At 35.7% G+C, this 22781-nt stretch overlaps 2 protein-coding genes across 2 annotated transcripts; both read left to right on the top strand.

The window, feature by feature from the left end:
- The first annotated feature begins 4977 nt into the window (after positions 1 to 4977).
- LOC127795875 (receptor-like protein 4) lies at positions 4978 to 15582 on the top strand. The gene is made up of 9 exons (XM_052327829.1): positions 4978 to 5160; positions 6264 to 7319; positions 10401 to 10548; positions 11818 to 11889; positions 12125 to 12196; positions 13965 to 14036; positions 14120 to 14197; positions 14331 to 14512; positions 15052 to 15582. Exons 1-9 carry the CDS (start codon positions 5097 to 5099, stop codon positions 15174 to 15176), a joined length of 1869 nt encoding a protein of 622 aa, XP_052183789.1. The 5' UTR covers positions 4978 to 5096; the 3' UTR covers positions 15177 to 15582.
- A 2828-nt stretch (positions 15583 to 18410) lies between these two features.
- Positions 18411 to 19704, top strand: LOC127795206 (ethylene-responsive transcription factor 12). Its single transcript, XM_052326742.1, has one exon. It carries the CDS (start codon positions 18718 to 18720, stop codon positions 19141 to 19143), a length of 426 nt encoding a protein of 141 aa, XP_052182702.1. The 5' UTR covers positions 18411 to 18717; the 3' UTR covers positions 19144 to 19704.
- The last annotated feature ends 3077 nt before the right edge of the window (positions 19705 to 22781 follow it).

The raw sequence follows: 22781 nt of genomic DNA, 5'->3' as shown, positions 1-22781 counted from the left end.
ACTAATTAAAGCGTGTCAGCCTCTATGTAAAACAAAATGGTTCTTGGATATTGGATGTTTTAGACATATGATTGGAGAATCCACAAACCTTCTTAAACTAAAGCTAAAGGATGGAGACTATGTGACATTTGGTGACATTGCCAAAGGAAAGATCATCATCATTGGAAAAGTTAGTAATCCTCAATCTACTATTATAGAGAATGTTTTATTTGTTGATAATTTGAAGCATTACCTACTTAGCATTAGTTAACTATGTGATAAGGGTTGTAATGTGATGTTTGAATCCACCAAATGCATTGTAAAGATAACTCATCTACTCTATTTTGTTGAATATAGACATAAAAATATCTACAAAATTGATATGAACTATCAAATGTCTTCAAATATTAAGTTGTTTATCTATTACAAATAGAGATAGATAGTTATGGCATAAAAGGCTAAGGCATGCTAGTATGGATCAATTGTCAAAATTAATTAAACTAGACCTTGTAAGAGGTCTTTCCAAAATAAAATTTGAAAAGGACATAATGTGTGATGTGTGTGAAGAAGGCACAAAAATTTAGACTACCCTTAAATCTTAAAACATAGTTACAACTACTTTACATGGACCTTTTTGGGCCTACATACTCGAACACGTCAGTTTAAATGGAAAGAGGTATGGTCTACTTATTATAGATGACTATTCAAGATATACATGGGTTATATTCTTGGCCTCTAGAGATGAAATTCATGATTACTTCACCAAATTCTATAGAAAAATTCAACAAAAAAGTGAATTAAAAATTGTGAGTATTAGAAGTGATAAACGTAAAGAATTTGATGACCAATAAGCCAAACTATTTTGTAATGAGAATGGAATAAGAGACAACTTCTCGACCCCCAATAACCCCTTAAAAAAATGGGGTAATTGAGAGGGAAAAAGATTTTTAGAAGATATGACAAGAACCATGTTATGTGACAACAATCTACTTAAATACTTTTGGGTTGTAATTGTTAGCATTGCATACCATATTCTAAATCGAGCCCTAGTGAGACCCATTTTGAAAAAAACTCCTTACGAACTACTTAAAAACAATAAACTTAATTTGAATCATCTTCTTGTTTTTGGTTGCAAATACTATGTTCTAAATAATAAACTCTTTAGGAATATTTGATGAAAAATCTAGTGAAGTAATCTTTATTGGATAATCACTACATAGTAAAGCTTATAGGGTCTTAACAAAATAACCCAAATTGTAGAGGAATCAATTTGTGTATCCTTTAATGATTACTCACCCTCAATTTAAAAAATAATTGATGATGATGATGAATTAGATAATTTAAAATCAACTGAAAACGAAAAAATGAATGATAATAAAATATCTTCTCCTTCAAATGAAAATGATTTACCAAAAAAATGAAAATTTATACAAAATCATCCAAAAGATCAAATCCTGGATAATCCAAACGAGGGAATAAGAACTAGATCCTCTCTTAGAAATATTGTTAAAAGTATAACTTTCTATCTCAAACAAAACCTAAATTGATGTTAAAAATATAACATCAACACATCCATTTTACCTCTCTTTTCTTAGTAAAGTCAAAAGTCAAAACCCTAAACTCCTTATGCTACGTTCTCTTTGTTGTTTTTAAATTATTTTTAATTTTCGATTTTCTAAAATAATGAAAATGTGTTTTCTTTGCTATTTTTGAAAATGAAAAAAAATTGTAAAGAAAACTCAAAACAACAAAAAGTTGTTTTGAATGTTTTCATTCAAAATAAACTCTAAACTCAAAACACATTTATTTATTTATTTATTCATATTTTATTATTGTAATGGAAAAAAATATTGCAAAATTCATTAACTTTAAAATGTATATATTTTTTAATAATATATTAACATTAAATATTTTTAATTTACTGAATAATAAATTTATTGAATAAAATATTATTAAAAAATTATTTTCAAAATTTCAAAGAGAACACGTTTTCAATTTTCTAAAAACAGATTACCAAAACAGAAAATTGAAAATGAATTCAAAACTCAAAACTGAAAATTGAAAAATAAAGAGAATGCAATCTTAATTACTCTAAATAAAGTGCAAATCTTATGTATATTTATGTTGATTGCTTAATTTTCAAATATCATTAGGTTATATTAAATTAGTTATTTAGGTAAAATTGATTATTTTAAATAAGTGACATATGTTGTTTTGGTAAAATTGTTATTTGTTTAAGCTACTTATATTTATCGTAGGTTATGGCATTTTTATTGAACATTTATATATTTTTGTAATTTGTATTACAAATTTATTATAAATCCAAAACGATACTTTTGTAGCATTGCACATCGATAGGAATAACTAATTTAGTATCTTGTCTAACACAGTATTAACAACTAAATGCTAAAGAGAAGAAAACCCTTTATGCCTTTTATATACTCTTTGGTTCTTTCGACTAGCCCAATAGATATTTTTTTTCTATGTCATTATTACTCGAATAAAATCAAATTTTACCAAAATTAAATGAATGAAAATCTCTTTTTATTCATTTTGATTTAATTATTTTACCCTGTGATTTTCAATACACATGGTCAAAATTTTATTTTACATAAAATAAATTTTCCTTTTTATTTATTTGTTATACCCATTTGTCAATTTTCTTTATATTTTGAAAATCCAAATTATCCCAAATTTTCAAGTTTTCACAATAGTTCTTTAAAATTTCATTATCACATCATGTACTTGATCACAAGGGTTATTTCCAAATCAAATCAATCTAGGTTGATTCATAGTTCTTAAACTAGGAGCTAAACAAACTAATTATGTTATAAAAATTGAATGGAGACAAACGAAATTAGTTCATGTTTGAACCGAAATTGCACCCCTTTCTTTCTTTCTTTATTTTTTTTCAATATAGATTTTGGAGGTCTCTTACTTCATTAAATGTAGTCACTTGGTAACACCCTTATGATGTGATGATATTCACCAAGGAATAGGTGTGCAGTTTGTGGTTCAATTACTGTAAATTAAGGCCAATTGTGTAACTTAGAGAAGGTGGGCTTAAGAGAGTTAACAAACCCTAAGATCTAAATGCTTTAAATTAGCTTAATGGGCTTTAAGTAGGCCCAAACCCAAAGCTTTAAGTTAGCCCATTGAAAATGAAAAAAGACAACATATAGCTAAAAAGAGAGGAAAGGAAAATGAAAACATTGAAAATACTTGGTTTGGACTAAAATGGGGCCGGAAATATTTTTAAATGTGTAAATGGGCCTAATTGAGGCCCAAAATTTTAAAAATTAAATGGGGCCGGAAAGACTATATTTTTTTTTTGGATCTAATCATGGATTAGATTCAAATTAAACGGTAATGATTAGATTGTTTCGATACTATTGGAATACATTGTTTTGACATTTTAAAAAATATAATTATTTTTATAGAACTTATAATATTTTTTTATTAAATTATTTAATAATCTTATAATTTTTGAAAACTAATTAATAATTTTATAAAAATATTATTAATTTCTTAAATAATTCATTATAGTTTTATAAGTTTCAAAGTATTTTATTCAGATTGATATAAACCGATTAAGTGAATTAACGTTTTCGTGACCATGACGTGGGACGGGTGACCCGCCCAAACCATTCAATCGATCCGATCCGAATTCAAGACGGCGCCCCGGGGGGGGGGGGGGGGGGGGGGACCAGACAGGACAGGCTGCCTCCGATGATTGCGCAGCGACATGACTCGCACTTAACTTTGGAAAGTCAGAGCGAGTGTGGAAGGGTGGCCCACCGAAAGTGGCAGCAAACCAACGCGTGCGAAATTCACACTGCTTCCCATTATGAGCTTAGCTGCCAATCCACTAATGATTAGATTGATTTAGAGCGCTCCTTTCTTTTGATATTAATTCACCAAAATATTTTTGAATATTTAAATTTAATTTTTGTTATGATATTTTATATTAATTTTTTATATTATATGTCATATGTATCGTGTATATATAAATGCATAATATATTAAGAATAAAATTATTTTCAGTTTAGATGCACTTATTTTTTATAATTTAAATTATAAAATATTTTAAATACTACTTAATAAATGTATAAGAATAGAGAGTTTATTAAATATATTTAAAATATTTTATTATCCAGACTGTAAAAAAGAAATACAGTTAGAATTAAAAATAATCAACCTCATGTATTAATATAAAATATTATTAAAAGCGTTAAACTTGACTATTTAAATAGTATTTTTAATTATTTTATAAGTGTACGTGTGTTAAGTTTTAATAAGTCTACTTTAATTTTAGATAAATTACTTTATTTTTATTTTAAAATAGTTTTATTAATTAATAAAATATTTTTAAAATATGATACATTTACTATATATTAATAAAATTGTTCTTAAAAATAATACAATTTATCTAAAAATAAAATATTATATTTTTAAAAATAATTTTTTTTATTTTTCTTATTAACACGTAACTAACATTGCAACCAATTTATTTAAAATAAAAAAAATACTATACTCACAAATAAATTTAACAAATAATCTTTATGAATTGACATGACATATATAAATTTATAATAATTATATTCAAAATTAATAACAGCTTATGATAAATAAATTTATATAATATTATTTTAATTTATGAAAATTATCAATTTATATAATATTATAGATTGAAAAATTGAGTAAAAAATAAAAAAATAAAAAAATAAAAAGGAACTTAATAAATAAGTATATTTTAATTTAAATTAAGTCTGTATAACAATAAATAACTAAATATTGGTCTCATGAGTTGGTCCATTGTTATCATCAGAAAGAAGCCAAATTTACGAAACCCACCAAATTAACTGGGCGTTAGTCGTGTAGTTAAGGTGGGGCCCGGAGAGTACATTGCTGCCGCTGCTTCCTCACCGGTCAACTTTAAACAAAGAAAAAGGAAATTAAGCTAAGGCTTTCAAATTTGATTTAATTTAATTTCAAATGGCTACCTGCAATCACGTCCGCGAGAGAGGGAGAGGGAGAGAGACAGAGAGAGTAGTTGGAACGAAGAGGCTTTGCTGAAATTGATCTTTTCTCCAAGGCATTTCGAAGCCGCGACGGCGATGCTTCTTCTCTTTCTGCTCTTCGCCTTCTTCTCGTCACTCTTTCCGGCGTCGTCTCGGCCTGGTCATTTCTCTCTTCTCTCTTCATCTCTATTTATATATATGCGTATGCGTAATATGGATGTGTTGATGTGTGGAAACAGTTTATTTTCTTCAATTTGTAGTGAAATGTAGAACTCCTGATTGACTTCGGGGTTCTGAGGTGAGGTTTTACTCGCAATTCGATCGATTTAGTGCAAACGCGTGAGTTTGCTGAAGTAGTTGTGGGAAGCCAACTGTTTATTGTATGGACAGATGCTTTGAGTACAGGATTGATTAATATTATCCGATTTTGGTTGGTTGGACCTTTCGAGTTTAGTCTGGAGTTGTAGTTTTGTCGACGAGCTTTTGAATTTCAGTGTCCATGGTGAATTGTTGATATGTATTGAGGTTTTGTTGGTATATTTTGAATGCTATATATTACTCTCTTAGATTTGGGGTCCAATCTGTAATCGTTTAGGTTGCCTAAATTGAGGCGCAAATGTAGAATGGAAGGCAAAGTGAATGGTGGATTGTGTCCTAGCCTCCAAGGCAGCAATTGGCTGATTATTGCTGTTCTAATATGTTAGAGAGAAAAAATGATGAGAGAATATATTCTTTTTTTTTCAGTGTGTTCTGTTTTGGCCCTACAGAGGGGCTTTATACACAACTGGAACAAGAGAGCAACTACAAATTCAAACTGAATATAATCATAATCTGTAATTCAAGCTTAAACTCATACTCAGTATAGTCCGACTCTCTAATTCAAGCTCAAACTCAAAATCAAGACAATCTTAACATCCTAGATGTTGCTAACATAATATGTGATTTATTATTGTTTTCTTATGCTTTCAAATCTTATCCTGTATCCCATCAATGAGCCTTTGCAGTGTCTGCAATGAGCCCGCACTTTTATACCTGACTTTGTTTGGGGACATTATAATATACGAAAATGATTTTCACATTATGAATGGAGGGAGATTTGGCTAGGTAAGGTCAAGGATGAAATAGGCATATATGTGAACATATGAATTTGGGACATCAAAAAGCATACTAAGAGCCCAATTCTTCTTCTTTTTCTTCTTCTTCTTCTTCTTCTTCTTCTTCTTCTTCTTCTGTCTACTCTGATGTCTGTTTTGCACACTGCAGCACCTTATGCTATGCGAATGAGCTGTGGAGCTCTCAATGATGTTCATACACTACCAACAAATGCTCTGTGGCATAAGGACATTGGATATACAGGAGGTATACGGGCTAATGCCACACGCCCAAGTTTTATCACTCCTCCACTTAAAACACTTCGCTATTTCCCTCTGTCTGAGGGCCCAGAAAATTGTTATAATATTACTGGAGTACCCAAAGGCCGTTATTCAGTTAGAATATTTTTTGGATTGGTAGCAAATCCTGATTTCGACAACGAACCATTGTTTGATGTCTCTGTTGAAGGAACTCAGATTTACTCACTGAAGTCAGGTTGGAGTAACAATGATAATGAGAAAGCATTTGTTGAAGCCCTCATATTTCTTACAGATGGTTCGGCTTCTCTTTGCTTCCATAGCACTGGACATGGAGATCCAGCTATACTTTCAATTGAAATTCTTCAAGTTGATGATAGGGCTTATGGTTTTGGCACAAAGTGGGGTCAAGGGACAATCCTAAGAACAGAAAGACGATTGAGCTGTGGTACTAAGAATCCAAAATTTGATGAAGACTACAGTGGGGACCACTGGGGTGGGGATAGATTCTGGAACCCTGTTTTGGATTTTGGTCAACATTCTGATCGTGCTATATCGACCCCAAACAGTATCAAGCAGGCCACAAATTCACCAAACTTCTATCCAGAATCTCTTTACCAGACAGCTCTTATTAGTACCGATAGGGCGCTGGAATTGACATATACGATTGATGTGGATCCTAATAGAAACTACTCTATTTGGTTGCACTTTGCAGAGATTGATACTTCTGTCACTGGTGCAGGGGAAAGAGTATTTGACATCCTAATAAATGGAGACATTGTTTTCCAAGATGTTGACATTGTGAATATGAGTGGGGATCTTTTCACTGCTCTTGTATTGAACAGGACCATTGCTGTTAATGGGAGAACTTTGACAATAACAATGCAACCTGTGAAAGGTCATGCTATTATCAATGCCATTGAAATCTTTGAGGTTATTATGGCAGAGTCTAAAACTATGCCACATGAAGGTAAAAACATAAGCTTCCTAAACTGTTACATATGTGGGTTTTGTTATATTTTTTATTTTTGGCTTTTAAATGCATTGCAGATTTGCCACTTTTGATAAAAGAATTTTTATCTTAAAAACAGTTTTGTAGTGCTTTTGTTCAGTCTGTTATGATGGCTAAAATTTGATGCTTTACGAGTTTTGAAATTGTTAGTTGAGTTGAATTGAATCTGTGATTTGTAGTGAGATGCAGAGGTGTTACTTTAACATTTCTCATAATAAAACTGGTGTCGCTACTTTCATTATTCTTATTAGAAACAAGTTTTTGTTGTGCTCAGTTTCTTATTTTGATTTATTTATTTCTAACCAATTTTGATTTATTTATTTTTTCTTCTTTTGATTGTTGAAATGTGTCAAAAAAAGTGTGAGAAGAGGTTACTAATTATTAACAAACCCATACTATGACTTTCAAGTTGTAGCCCGCGAAGAATAATTATTTATTCCATACAAATTCCTATTTTATGTGAGTTACTCATGTGGAGTAGGCCATCATTTAATTTTATAACTCTACCAAAAATGTTGCTCAATTAATGTGTGGTTTACTGCATGCCATTGTTTTTGTTTTCCACTGTTGGTTTCCATTGTTTCCCTAAGCGATAACTATGTCTTAGGTGCTGCCCAAACTTTGCCGTTAGTGGCTTCTATGACCAACTATGAATAATATGACAATTTTGCATCACTCAATCCTGAAGGTACTTCAAATTGTCTTATGCATTTCTACTTTTCTTTTATGAGTTTGACAATAAAGAATAAGTACACTAAAAGTAACAGGAAATTCAGAAGATGTTGCAGAAAAGCTAAATACTGCAGGCAAGTCATTGACTCCCTCTAAAATTACTGATGATGCAAGTAATTGCTAAAAGATGTTCCTGAACACTTGCATGCTTAGCAATGGCAATTAGGAAAGATAAGCCAGTACACCTGTGACTACCGTGAAAGTCTATTTTGTATCTTAGGGATTTGCTGGTCTCAACAATGTTGGACAAGGTGGAAACTTGGAGAGCAATGAGTGCTAATTTTGGTTATTTTGAAATCCAGGTGTTATATTACAACACTCAAGTAGAACTCACCCTTAAAAGTTAGCTATCAAGGGGAGGGTGGCCAAGAGGTTATAAACCCCACACCAAGAGCCTAAACTTCCGATGTGGGACAAGCCCCATACCTTACAGTGGACCATAACATATCACCATGCTCCACAGTCTGGCACCCATGACGGCAGGTTGTGCACTAGCCACAGTTAGTCTCGAACAAACACTGCAATGCCGATGTCACCTCCGTCGCCGCGTGATTGCGACTAGGAGACATGGGGTCTGCTCTGATACCACTGTTATAACCCTCAGGTAGAACTCACCTTCAAAAGCTAGCTCTGTTACAACCCTTTGAGTAGAACTTACCCCCAAAAGCTAGCTGTCAAGGGAAGAGTGCCTAATAGGTTATAAACCTCACACCAAAAGCCTAAACTTCCGATGTGGGATAAGTCCTATACCTTGCAATGGACTATAACATACCTCCCTCCACACTTTGTAGTCCGGCGTCCACGATGGCAGGTTGTGCACTAGCCATGGCTAGTCCCGGACGAACACTGCAATACTGGTGTCACCTTCGTCGTTGCATGATTGCAACTGGGAGATACGTGGCCAGCTCTGTTACCACTTTTACAACCCTTTGGGTAGAATTCATCCCTAAAAGCTAGTTGTCAAGGTGAGGGTGTCCAAGAGATTATAAACCCCACACCAAGAGCCTAAACTTTCGATGTGAAACAAGTCCCATAGGACCATAATAATTTGCTCCCCCAAACCATGGTGACTTGCTCGGAACTTCTAGTCAAAGACTCAGGTAGTTGTCGGGCTCATAGGAATAAGTAATATATTCAAAATCTTCTCAATATGCTAGATATGAGATTGGGTCATGGCAAACTCCTCTCTTTTTAAGTCTGGGTACCCTTGGTAGGCCTACTAGAAATCTCACGTCTCAATTTGACCCGAGTCAGTCTCAAACACTCTTGGCCGGTACCAACTCAGTAGTATTTTTGCACTAACTCAACAGCCACTTGTAATTCTATGAGCCCTCACTCAAAAGTACTAGCTGAAGGTAACTCCAGACCTCATGGGACCAAGAAATATACTCAAGACACCACCCTAGTAGATCATCAATGTGGCAATGGGCCATATCAACCCCTTTATAGCTCTGCTACGAGGTCCGATGGTTTGGGTTTTGATCCTATGATAGTTACAAAACCAACTAGCTAGACTTGCCTACTATAAGAAACTTTAATGTTGAGTGAAGTACTATTATATAGACTGCGCTTCATCATGGATGATTTGTTGTTGATGAGATTATGACCACTATATAATTTTCTTTGGCAAATAACCGCTATAAGAAACACCATAGAATTGGAGCATTTTTCCCTCTCTTCCCCGTTCTTCTTTGCAATACGACTTCAAATTTTATATACTGTTTCTTCAATCTTGTATGTTGTTTGTATACCTCGGCAATAGAAAGCCTTGCATGAAGGAAACAATGATTACGAGACACTTTCTCACTGCAAATTGCTCTATGAACACAAAGAATGACATTTCATACTGTATGAAAAACGAATTTTGGTTCTAAGGAAGGAATGAAAGTAGGAAACAGACAAATTTTTTTTATGGCAGGCTTAAGATCCTATCCAGCACAAGCAACCCTAAATTGGCTTTCTTTGGAAACACATGAGTGCATTATAAGAGGAAAGTTATTCCAAACTGGATTGCCATGACTGAATTCTGTTCATGCTGGACACAAGTCTTAGTTGGAATGATGCACGCATGCAAGTTCAGTGGCATGCCTGGTCTTGTTGCATGCATTTACTTATCTTCTCTAATTTGTAGTATTTACAAGGAATTGCCAGATGTGTTTTATGAGAATTCCCATCAGAATTATTTTTCACTGCTAGCTTCTTGTTTATCTTTGTATGATGTGTGTGTTGCAAAGAATGGCATTTGATATCTTCTGAAATATTCAATGAGCTCTTAACAAAGTAATTTCCTTTCCCTGTTTATTCTAGTCAGGGCTTTACAAATAATGAAGAGTGCTTTAGGGCTTCCGCTTCGTTTTGGGTGGAATGGTGATCCATGCGTTCCTCAACAACATCCATGGAGTGGAGTATATTGTCAATTCAACAGGACTAGCAGTAAATGGGTCATTGATGGACTGTTCGTTCTGGACCTTATGCTTTATTTCATATTCTTCTGGGTTCCTTTTGTCATCTGTGATTTTTTACTGCAATATATTTCATCTTATTATTCTTTTTGTATGTGATTCTGTGTTCTCAAATTTTCTTAATATCACATTGGAAACTTCTTTTTGATATGCAAATAACATTGCAAACTGGGGGTTCTCATCCCCCTTCTGCTCTTGCTTGAGTATCAAAATTCCTTGACAATTTAGGACCATACTTGGTCCTCTGAATCATTATTTTTCAAAGATGTGAGACGTCTTTCTTATCCCATGAATGTAAATTTTGCATGAAATCCACTTCTACCTGAGCAAAATTTCAGAAACTGTGATCTTAAAAGGGTCGAACATATTTGCTCATTCTCATGAGTGGTCATACTTTCCAGTTCAGCAGGCTTTGTTTCCTAATTTCACTACCAGGAGGATAGTAGGTCTTTTCTTTTAAGAATAATGACATTCTTTATGAATTGGTTGGCTGAATTGATAGGCTGACCAGGCCAAATGATCAATTTGCTCTTGCTAAAACCAAAGCAAGGGCAGATTGGGCATTTTACCCAGTTCGCCCATCAATTCTGTATGCATATCATTGTTCATCTTTAGATGTAGCAGCTGGTAGAGTTCTGGTACATACAGAACTTCCATGCTAGTGCTTTGAAAATTTGAAGCATTGGTATCGAGCTGCAAGTTGGAAGAGATTTGTCGTTCAGAAGTGATCAAAATGTGCTACCTTTCAAACAGTGGCTTTTTGGTAATTTTTCCTTATGGGATTTGTTCAAAACCCATGTTTTTTGATCCAATGAGTTTTACACTGATTACCGGCTATCTAACACAATCAGGGCTTGGGACGGGCTGTAAATTTGAATTCATGGGCGGAGTTTACTACTACTTGAATATACTTAAAGAATCTGTTCTCATGAATGTTTGCAGTTTCCGTTTTACTACCCCACTCAATCCAAATTTTAGCATTTTGTTTTGCGGACCAGTTTTGTTTATCACCCTAACAGTATTTTGACCCTGAAATGCAAAATTCTCTGAAATTTGTTGATGGAAATTAAGTAGTGACAGCACAGGGGCTAGTGCTTCTATTTTCAAATCTTGTTATTTTATTGAAATATAGTGTATGTACATGCCAGTATCTTGAAGGCCATACAAATGCTCATATGATGCCTGATATAGTAATATGTCAACGGCCATCCATTTGTTTGCTTGCATGATTTGAGCTAACTTAATATCTTCTGCATTGCCAGTGGTCTTGACAATCAAGGCTTGAAGGGTTTCTTCCCAAATGAAATCTCCAATCTGAGTCATCTACAGAGCATGTGAGTGTATATTTGAAGTACTATATTTGGAAGATGACAAAATTTAAAAACCCTTTCATAAAGATATGCTAAATCTCTTGATTTTGTTGCCACCCTACTATTTGGTCAAAGGACATAACTCTATCAGTTTAATCCTTGTGCTACTTCCCTTGATCTTGGTGATATCACTGATCACAGATCATTTTGTACACAACTCCTTTTCTCTTATTTTATTCTTTGACTCGTACATTTACAGAAACTTCAGTGGAAACAGCATTCAGGGACCTATTCCATCCTCACTTGGAACAATTACTACGTTGGAGATACTGTGAGTGAAACTTATACATTTTGGCACATAATTTACATTCCTGTTAGCAATTAAATACTTTTGGTTGCTTTCTTCTCAGTCCTGTAATTGTTACATGACATGATTTGACGTGGAAAAGAGGTGCATCATTGACTCTAAAACTTAATACTATTTGGTATGTAATTTGCCGGTCAGCTATCAAATCTTGTTGATTGCTTTGTTCATGGTGTTGTTACTCTTAAATGAAATTTTCCAGCTAACAAGAAAAGGATAGTAGGGGCAACCAGTAACGACCCTTCTTGGACATGACCGTAGCAGGTTCAAGATAGAGCCTAATTCTGGAAAATTGGAAGGCATATAGGGATCTCCAACAGGTTCAAGAGAGAGCGTAATTCTGGGCCCCATTAGGTTCAAGTGAACTTAATAGGGCCATATCACCCAATTGGTACAAGGGACATGATTTGAACCCTTATTATAGGTGCTGGTATTAACAGTAAACCATTTTGATGGTTATTACATGAAAATTTTTGATGTGGAAAGGTGTTGCATAATTGTATTGCTGACATTTATTGAGATGGGATGACGTTATAATGCTGAACTCTTACTGGATTTACAATTTGAATTTTGTATGTCTAGCTATAAGCAATTGAGAGATTAGCTATTTCATTTCATTTAGCCCCTTGGTTCTTCCACTAGAAAATATATTTGGCTAAACTGAATCCAGAAACTTTCTCATACTATGACTAGGTACCATGTATTCGTTAGCCAAGTTCCATTAGCTGCAGATCTCTTCCCCTAGTTCTCTAATGTAATTCCTAAATCTACAATGTTCACTGAGCTGCAAATCTTCTAGATTCACATGCAATAGATGTTATGAATATCAAACACATATCTGATATGGAACTAAGAAGAAAACAGAAGAGGAGAGGATGAAATACCAGAAGAAAGGATGAAAAGAAATCACGGGAAAAAAACAAGAACAAGAAAGAGTCAAAAGTTTTTCAAATAACCAAACTCATTCAATCTTCAGCTGTGGCTACAATTACAATCCTTCATCTCACTCTTGTGGGCTTGACTCTACAAAATTCTAGACCTCTTGCCAACTTTATCTGGTCACATTCTTTGTAAGGCAATTATATCCTATCTCATGTTTAAAGGTTTCTCACCAGGTTCTCTCTCTCTCTCTCTCTCTCTGCGCTACAAATTTCGTCCAGTGCATTTATTTGCCTCACAGATGTGTATCAATTTTCTTTTTACATGTTTAAATCGTCTTAATTGTGTCTTTATATCTCATCTTCAACATGCACTACTCCAACTTTATTATGTATAACCTGATTTCTTAGTTTATCTTTTCATTTCAGTTGTGCTTATATTTTGCATGTATCTATATTTTGAGCCTTAAACAACAAAATTTGTCTTATGGCAAATGGATGCTTGGGTAGATGGAAAAACTCATCAAGTTTGATGGCATGTGGATTAACAATAGGCTTGGGAAATAAAGGACCGTGTGAACGTTCTCAAATTTAATAGCTTTCAGAAAGAGTAATGTCAGGCTCATGGTTTGGAAGATTCGTAACAGATGCTGAAGTCAGATAAGGGAATGTAATTGGTGCCATAATGATGTTGAATGAACAAAACAACTTCCTTACTAGGATGAGCCATTCAATGATTTAAGTGGGTTCAATGCACGCTTTAAGGCAAATGCATTTTCGTTCTGCATTTCTTGACTCCCTTTACATTTGGTTACTCGTATCAATGTAATTTCTGAGGACATATCTGGTTATGACAGGGATCTTTCGTACAATTCTTTCAATGGATCAATTCCTCAAAGCCTTGGACAGTTGACATCATTAAAAACACTGTAAGATCATTCAGGTGTATGATTATTAGCCCATTAAATCAGAATATGCAGCACGCAATTCTGACCCATTCTTCATGGTGCAGGAATCTCAATGGCAACTCACTCTTCGGCAGGGTCCCGGCGGCACTAGGAGGAAGGCTTCTACATAGGGCGAGCTTCAAGTAATGTCCTAGTTTATCAATTCAGAAACATTTTTCATTGGCATAAAACTTCGAGAAAATAACCACATTGCTAGAGAAGTTGGAGATATCTGCAATTTGTTTTACATTAATTACTTACTGTACGTGCTTCCAGTTTTACTGATAATACAGGACTCTGTGGTATTCCTGGACTGCCAACATGTGGACCCCACCTCTCCATTGGTGCAAAAATTGGCATCGTATTCGCTTCATGTGTCACACTCCTGCTTATTAGCACCTTCTTAATGTGCTGGTGGAAAAGGCGACAGAATACTCTCCGAGCTCAGAGACTTGCCGGTAAATGAATAATACTAATTCTGGGTTAAACTTGCTGAGACTGACTTAACTTTCATTAGCTCCATGGGAGTCACCCCTCGCACTAAAACTATAAAGTTTCAAGGTCAAGTACTGAACTGTATTTCTCAGTTTCTTGGGTGACCACTCCTTTATGATCTATGGGTTTAAGAAGGGTTTTCTGAATCTTCTAAATGCTCAGTGCGTTGACTCCCGCCAAATTAGAAGGCAACATACTGTATCTATGGTCACCGTATTTCCCTTTTCCTAAGAAACACGATGGCTGTTCTATATGGAGTCATCTTCCTGTCCCGGTCACCAATTGAGGTATGGAGTTAGCTAAAAGGGCATTCATAATGCACAAGACATCCATAGCACGGAAGGTTACATTTGTAGTCAGCTTTCCACTATTATCTGTTTTCTGGGTAAAGAAATTATTTTCGAATCCTAGACCACTGGATTAGATGGGATCAGAAAGGATATTAATTTTATTGTTGATAAGTTGCATAATTTTATATTTTATTTTTTCTGTTTTGGTGCAGCAAGAGATGCCCCCTATGCAAAAGCAAGGACTCACTTCTCTCGTGATGTGCAACTGATAAGGCATCATGGGCATAATGACCGTACCAGGACGGCCTCTGAGAATGGTCCAATCTTACTCTCATGACCCCCCAAACCCACTCCACTCCTCGTTGCAGGTTTCATTCATCATTTTGATGGACGAACGCTCTGCAATGCCAGCCCATTTCTCTGCCTCTACAGGTCATTTCTATCTTCCTCCATCCCCTTTGGAAATTGCCTGAAATTTTTTTCTTTTATCTTCCTTGACCAAAGCCTTGTGAATTCTGATCACTTCTACAGTCTCATATCTCTACTCCAATTCTACGTTCAATTTTGACGGTAATAGTTCTTTACACAAAAATGTTATTTTAATACATGCCACTCATGCTTCTGTATTTTATCTCAGCTTAGAAGGGACAGATATGAGATATGCAAAAGACTCCCAAGATGTTGACCGAATTTTCAAATTTTTTTTTTTTCTAAAAAGAATTAAAGCTTTGTGTGTTGCTTCATAGTTATGGTTTGCTTCTTTGATATTTTTGTATCTTTTCCTCTTCTACCCTTTCATTGTCTATGCTGAGACGTTGGAAATCTCCCGAGTCTTCTGCAGCCCTTCCAGTGATTATAGTCACTGGCAGTGGGAGGGTAAGCGAGAAAAAAGAAAAACCAAAATGAACATAAAATAGAAAGGACAAAATGTTAAATAAATTACCTTAATTTGTCTTAAGAGTTAAATTAATTATTATATTTTAAAGAAGGTTAAATAAATCAATTTATTTTTAAATTTGGGACAAATTGGCCATTATGCCTTAAAAATAGTCAGATTGTAATTGTGTATATTTCTTTAAATTTAGATTTAGAGTTCAGTTTGAGTATTTGCAACTGTATATGATTATTTTAATTAAAAATGAAGTTAATGTTATCAAAAACATAAAAATGACATTTATTATAATAGTTACTGTGACTTACAGTTTGAAAGCATACCGATTTATTTGGTCATGTTTAATTTGGCCCTGAATTTGAAGGCTTAATGGTTTATCTAGTTATTCTTAAACTTGAATGGCCAATATAGCTTTTAGATCAAAGTATAATGGTCTTTTTGACACTTTAGCCAAATAAAAAATATCAAAGTATATTTTTCCTTTTTAAAAAAATTAATAATTTTTTAAAAATAAAAGCAAGCAATCAAATGTTATTTTTATTTTTGTTTTCAAAATAGTAAAACCAGGAACATCTTTTATATATCTTCTATATATTAATATATAAACAAATGCTAGGTTTTAGAGTTATAAAATGTTTTTCAAAAATATATTTTATGTATCTTGTTTAAAAAATAAAAATTAATTACATTAATAAAATCTAAAAATTTATAATCTCTAAATAATAACTAATTTTTGAAATAATTTTATTACTATACTAAGATTAATTTTATTTAAAATTTTGTCTTGTCAAATTTAATAATTTTGTACTTAAATCGCTAGAAAACAAACACAAGATAACGGATTCTAAACTTAACCTTTTTGGCATTTAACCTTGTAGTTCTATTGAATTTCTTAGGGCTTGATTTATGGCAATTTAATTTTAATGTTTTTATTTATAAAAATTTAAAAACAAAATTATAGTAAGGTCACGGTGTCATAAACCAATCTACACTAACAGTCAACTAAAAATATCTGGAAATGTATTGGTTATATGTGGACGTAACGTGTGTGGGTAAAAGCATTTATAATTTTATGAAGTGGTATTATACACGAACTCTGCAATGAGTCAGACGAGTGTTCGAAATTTGTACGATTTGAATGACATTTGAGAGGGCTTCTTACTTTTTTTTTTTTTTTTTAATCTTTTTCTTAAATCAGTCTGTCGTGACTCGTGTCCAAAATCACTATCAGTTTTTGTCATTTTCTGGACCTCACAGTAGCTAGCTATGCTATTGGAGAAAGATATTTTTTTAAATTGACTTTTAAAGTTACAGCTCATTTTAAATTTGATTTTAGATTCATTTATTTATATTATAATGTGACACTCTCGTGATTTAGTGAAATATATCAATATAACTGTATTTTCAAAAATAATATCTATTTCCATTTCTATTATTATAAAGTTAACCTCACTTGGTGGAGAAAGTAATAATAATAATGATCAAAACAACCAACCGTGAACCTGTGTTAGGGGAAGAGGGGATTAGGTGGGAAAGTTCAATTTTTAATAAATTTTAATGTTTAATAGTTAATAACTAATAATTAATAAGTCATTTCAGCAACATCCGAGTTGGGGGGTGGGGCTGTCGGCCGCAACCCGGAAACCCGCAAAATAGAGAGAGAGAGAGAGAGAGTCCACGTGGGGGTCTGTACTGGTAAGCTGCAAAGGGGGTAAATGGAAAAAGCATTTCGTCCACTCAATATCTTTGCTGACAGAGGGCCCCACCCACCACCTACTCCTACTCTTACTCACAGGTGTGGGCGGGCGGGCTCGCCTACTCCTACCCCCACCCCACCGTACGGTGGGTAGGGCTGGCGTCACCCACTCCACATACCGTGTGCCAGTGACTAATGATATTAACATTAATATATTAATATTATTATTATTAATAATAATGTAGTCTCCCTCTCCCTCTCCCGACACGTCCAATCAGGCGGCGGCTCGGTTTTTGTCATTTTTCTAGGACCATGTTGTCATTGTTGCTCACTTTTTCTTTTTTTGACTTAGTATGGGCCTCACAGTGAGCCTACCAAGGGATGGTAATTTGTAACCCTCGTCAATGTTTTTGATATTAATTATTATTTTTAAATTAACAGTTAAGATATTACCCTTTAATTATTATTTTTAAAAAGCTAAATATTTAAGTATGTCATAATAACATTATTTAATATTTATGATGACATTCTATATTAATATTTTATTGTATAAAAAATATATAAAATATTAAGAAAATATAAAACTTTTTAAGTATTGAAATATTATTTCTGTTTTTTTTGCTCATTACCGGTAAAAAAAAAAAAAAAGAAGGAAAAAACTGCAGGCAGAATGGTCATTGGGATCCAATCATCCAAAAAAAAAAGAGGATATCCAAGCGGCTCACAGGTCAGGGCCCGCACTAACCACCACCGCCTACCCGAGTCAACCACCGAGTCAATCAAACTCGGCTGTCTCCCGCAACTCGGACAAGTTCCCACGTCAGCAGCCTCCACGTGGGAGCCCTGACAACCCCCAGATCCGCCACTCTGCCACCGCAACCAAACACCCCCCACAATAAAGCTCTCTCCCTCTCTCCTCAACTGTTTTCTTGGCAGCGCCGCCGTACGAGGCGGTAGGGCTGGCGTCATAAGACGGCATCTACCCCAACACGTCAAATCAGGCGGCGGCTCCTCCTCCTCCTCACCCGCCCATGCCTTTCCCTTCACTTTTGCCGTCCGATCAAACCTATCCTTGATATGATTAGAATCTGACGGCTCCAATGAAAATAAAATTCCTTGCCGTCGAGCCGACGATTACGGGTGACTTCTCCTTGTAGGCCCCTCCGCTTTTTATAACACCATCACCTCCCTTCTTGTCCTTCTCTTTCTCTCTCTAACAAAGCTTCCATCTTCTTTTCTCTCTCTCTCTGGCAAAGTTTCATTCTTTTTTCCTGTTTGGTCTGCGAACTCATGGCGTCGGCTGCGAGGGACGGCCACTATAGGGGAGTAAGGAAGCGGCCATGGGGACGGTACGCGGCGGAGATCCGCGACCCGTGGAAGAAAACGCGGGTCTGGCTCGGAACCTTCGACACGCCGGAAGAGGCTGCGCTGGCCTACGACGACGCCGCCCGGACCCTCCGCGGCGTCAAGGCCAAGACCAACTTCCCGGCGCCGCAGCCCGCCGCCCTCTCTCTCGACCTCAACGCGCCGTCTCGCCGCCTCTTCATCCAGGACTTCCTCAACAATCCAAGTCCACTCGCCAACCCGGCCATCTCCGGTGACCGGCACAGCGACTTCCCGGCGCAGGCGGGAGCCTCCCCGGCGGCGTATTTGGGGATGGTGAGGCGTGGGTTGGCGATAGATTTGAACGAGCCGCCTCCCCTGTGGCTCCTGTGAGGACCATCGTTTTCGATCCGTTGGCTGAAGAATCTCTATAATTTTGCGATGATTTCAGACATTATCGTATATGTCGGGAAAACTTGAGACAACTGCTTGTATCGCCATCTCTGTGTGTATATATTCATGCTTCTGAAACCTTTCCTTGAGCTCTTTTCCAGTCCATGCATGGCGATATACGTATATTTATATATATATATATACACACAGCACAGTCATGATCATATGTATGTATACATTATCATAGAATATGGTTGTGTTGAACATCGTAAACTGAAGAAGAGATCGTCGGCCGTACATCGTTTTCCGAGAGTTGGCAGGCCGTTTTCTCTCACCGGGGACTGCAATTAATTGCTTTGATTAGCAGTTGTTATCTGTAAAATCTGTGTCATCACGCGCGTGCAACTTAATTAATTAGTTTTTTAATATTCTCCTGTCTCCTTATTTGGAAATTCTGGTGAAGAATTTCAAATGAAAGCTTAATTTTAATAGCGACTCTTCTTATTGTAGTTTTGTTCTTGTTTTTCTGATTTTTGATGAATTTTACTGTAATTATTATAAGGTTGCTTTTGTTTATCGTCACTTTTAAGACTGTTCATTGGTTGCTCATGATAGGTTTGGTTAGATAAACCCTAAACCCAATCATGCTTAATTCAATTATCATCCTTTTTTTTTTTATAATTTTGGGTTTAAAATTAATTGAACTAAAAAGATAAAGTAGCGAAAGGACACCGAAGGGTGAACTTGTATTTAATTTTAAATTCAAAACTCAATAAAACCCATCTCTCTGATCACGTCCATAAGATTGCTTTCACCATCAATTAAGGTGATTATTTTGGCTATTGATATTTTGGTAGGGCCCGACGGCCCCGACCCGTTCATTGTTGTTGAGTGTCAATGATCAATCATGCATGTAGTTAATTAAAAAATAAATACTAATGAAAACAGACAATAATCTATTAGTAAATCTTTTGGTAATTACAACTAAAAGTAAAAGTTCACTAAATAAATTAAATTAAATAATGGGCAGCTAACGACGAGTAGGAGCGCCGCCGTGCGTCTGTTGGAGGGACCACGCGGCGCGTGGCCATGGTTTCCGTTTTTAATCGTCATGAATATTCACGAAGCGGGACCCACCTAAAGTCTTTCTTCAGAATACGTGGCAAATTCAAAACGATATGACAGTGGGGCCCGCCTGCCCCCCCCATCCGACAGCCTCACGAGCGAATATGTTGTCGGCAGCGTCACGGCGGCCTTACGCTACTTTTGCGTGCGCTGTCGGAGCCAATAAAAGATTTTAAGTGGTTGAAAATAATTTATAATTCCTTATTAAAAATATATTTAAATACTATAAATATAAAAAATAATTTTTAGTTTAAAAAATTAAAATTTCTTGTAATTTATGCTATATAAGAGGTGGAGATCATTTGTAATTTTCTTTTTAGAATAATTGTTAGTTTTAAAATATATATATATTTTTGTAATTTATGTTATATAAGAGGTGGAGATCAAAAGTTTTGTTAGTAAAATACAACAATGAATTTATAGTGCAAGAAAGTAAAATATGAATGACTCTTTTAGTGACAAGTGACTCTCAAGACGATGAGTAACTCTTAGGATGATGAGTGACTATCAGGATGAAGACTGATTATCTTGAAAACTGACTCTCAAAATGACAAGTGACCCTCATTGTAATGAGCGACATGCTAAGAAAGAAATTGGTTAGGAGCGTGGGTGAGTGTTCTCGCGCAAACTTTCAAATGCCTAAGTTAATCCTAGAATTAGTTAAGAACACGTAGTTTAATAGTTCGAATGGTATAGTGAGCATCCCAGAATGAGAACGATCGTTCTCTTATTTATAGAGAATGAGGAGACTGATAGGTGACAAGAGCCCCTCCATTTTTGGCAGATATCTCGGAAGATATTTTGATTTAGTTTCTTAGAGTTTGCAGCATTTTGGGAGGGTCTCTTGCATGGTTTGGAGAGAGCCTTTCAAGCTTAGATGGCTCACGAGAGTCTCCCTCACGTCTTCTAGAAACGTGAGTGACTTGCTAGTTGTCCTAGAAGGGTCTCTTGATGATATGTCGAGAGAGGTCTCCAAGAGGTCACTCAGTCATGCCTTGCTCGATCATCGTTCTTGTGCATGGTCCTCAGCCAAGCCCCATGGTTGACCACAAATCTCTTGCACATGGTTTTCATGGCAACATGATTACATGGCCCTCACCTAGGCTACATGGTCACATGGCCGTGCCTTTGCATGGCCATAGGTTTTTTGGTTGGGCCACATGAGGCTTTGCACACGTCCTTTGCAAGGCTTAGATCTCTATGTGGTCGTATGCTTGCAGGCATTGTCATGGCCTTACTACTTGGTTATTGGTCACTTGGCCACCATACTCACTCAGTCACTTGGCTGCCACACTCAGTCGGTTACTTGGACACCACACTCACTTAGTCATATGCATGGTAGTAAGCCCTTCGAGTTTTCATGTCCGCATGCTACTTAACCGTAGGCCTCTTGGTCCATTCTGCATGGCCTACTTAACCTTAATCTCTTGTGGCCCACTCGGCCTTAGCCCCTTACCCCTTAGCCTATTTTTAGTTAATCATGAGATGGGCTGATTCAATGTGTTACGAGCCCACTTTGTCACACTTGGACTCATTTACTTGGGCATAACAATTGCTTTTTGTTGTTTCTAGAATACAACAATTAAAATTTATTTGTTGTGGAGAAACTCTGTAATACTTGGGAATAATTTGAGGATAAAGATGATATTTGATAAAGGGCATAAATGGAATTGTGGAAAAAATAAGACTATAGGACACACTAACATAGCTTTAGACGATCGAATTAGTCAGAGGGAGTACCCCAGACCCTAGATAGACAAGGAAAATGGTATAGTAACAACAAGTGATTTAAATTATGATTTTTAGTGATAAAAGAAATGAGATCAGGAACAGTTTTCGGTACAGCGAAAATATAGCTGCCAATTAGGTCGTATTCCTGAATTAGTATAAACGATGTCCAAAAAGTCAATGGAGAGTGTCAAGGACTAGTATTTGATGTATAAAACAACCCTTAAGTGGTTTCAGGTTGAATTGAATGGATTTGAGGTCAAATCAATCAATCGGGCCTAAGTGTAATTTTCTAAAAATGCCCGAGGGAGGTCAAAACGGTAATTTTTTAAAAGTTTCAAGGGAGAAATGAGAAGTACTAATCTCGAGGGTCTTAGTGATGGTGCTAGAAAGATCAGGGGCTTGAGGATAAGGGCCAAAATGCAAAAGAGAAATTCCAAGGGGCTAAATTGCAATTTTCAGAAAGTTGCACATGCACGGCCGATTTGGCCGTGGATTTGGCTGGAAAATTCGGCCATTTGGCAGCCTAGGGTCGTCAGGGAGTGGCCTAGGGTGGTCTAGGAGGCGTGGGGAAGAAGTTTTGGCCAGAAATCGGCCACGTGGGGGGTCGTTTTTGCCTATAAATACCGAGGGCTTTCGGCCGAATTTGAAGCACAAATCGACCTCGATTTTGGATGATTTTGGGAGCTTTGATAGAGGGATTTTGGTCTCTAGGCATCAAGGATCGTTTTGGGAGTGTTTTGAAGCATTTTGGTGAGCTTTTGAGGGTTGTTCGAGTTCGGCCG

Source organism: Diospyros lotus, chromosome 2, assembly GCF_014633365.1.
Source record: "Diospyros lotus cultivar Yz01 chromosome 2, ASM1463336v1, whole genome shotgun sequence".
NCBI lineage: Eukaryota > Viridiplantae > Streptophyta > Magnoliopsida > Ericales > Ebenaceae > Diospyros > Diospyros lotus.
Note: the sequence above shows the minus strand (reverse complement) of the source record. Positions and strands in the feature narration are given on the sequence as shown.

Excerpts from the sequence above, each read along its gene's own strand:
- LOC127795875 (XM_052327829.1), top strand. The coding sequence starts at position 5,097 with ATGCTTCTTCTCTTTCTGCTCTTCGCCTTCTTCTCGTCACTCTTTCCG. Across the intron at positions 7,320-10,400 it reads TAAAACTATGCCACATGAAG|TCAGGGCTTTACAAATAATG; the intron begins GTAAAAACATAA and ends TGTTTATTCTAG. Across the intron at positions 14,198-14,330 it reads CTACATAGGGCGAGCTTCAA|TTTTACTGATAATACAGGAC; the intron begins GTAATGTCCTAG and ends ACGTGCTTCCAG.
- LOC127795206 (XM_052326742.1), top strand. The coding sequence starts at position 18,718 with ATGGCGTCGGCTGCGAGGGACGGCCACTATAGGGGAGTAAGGAAGCGG.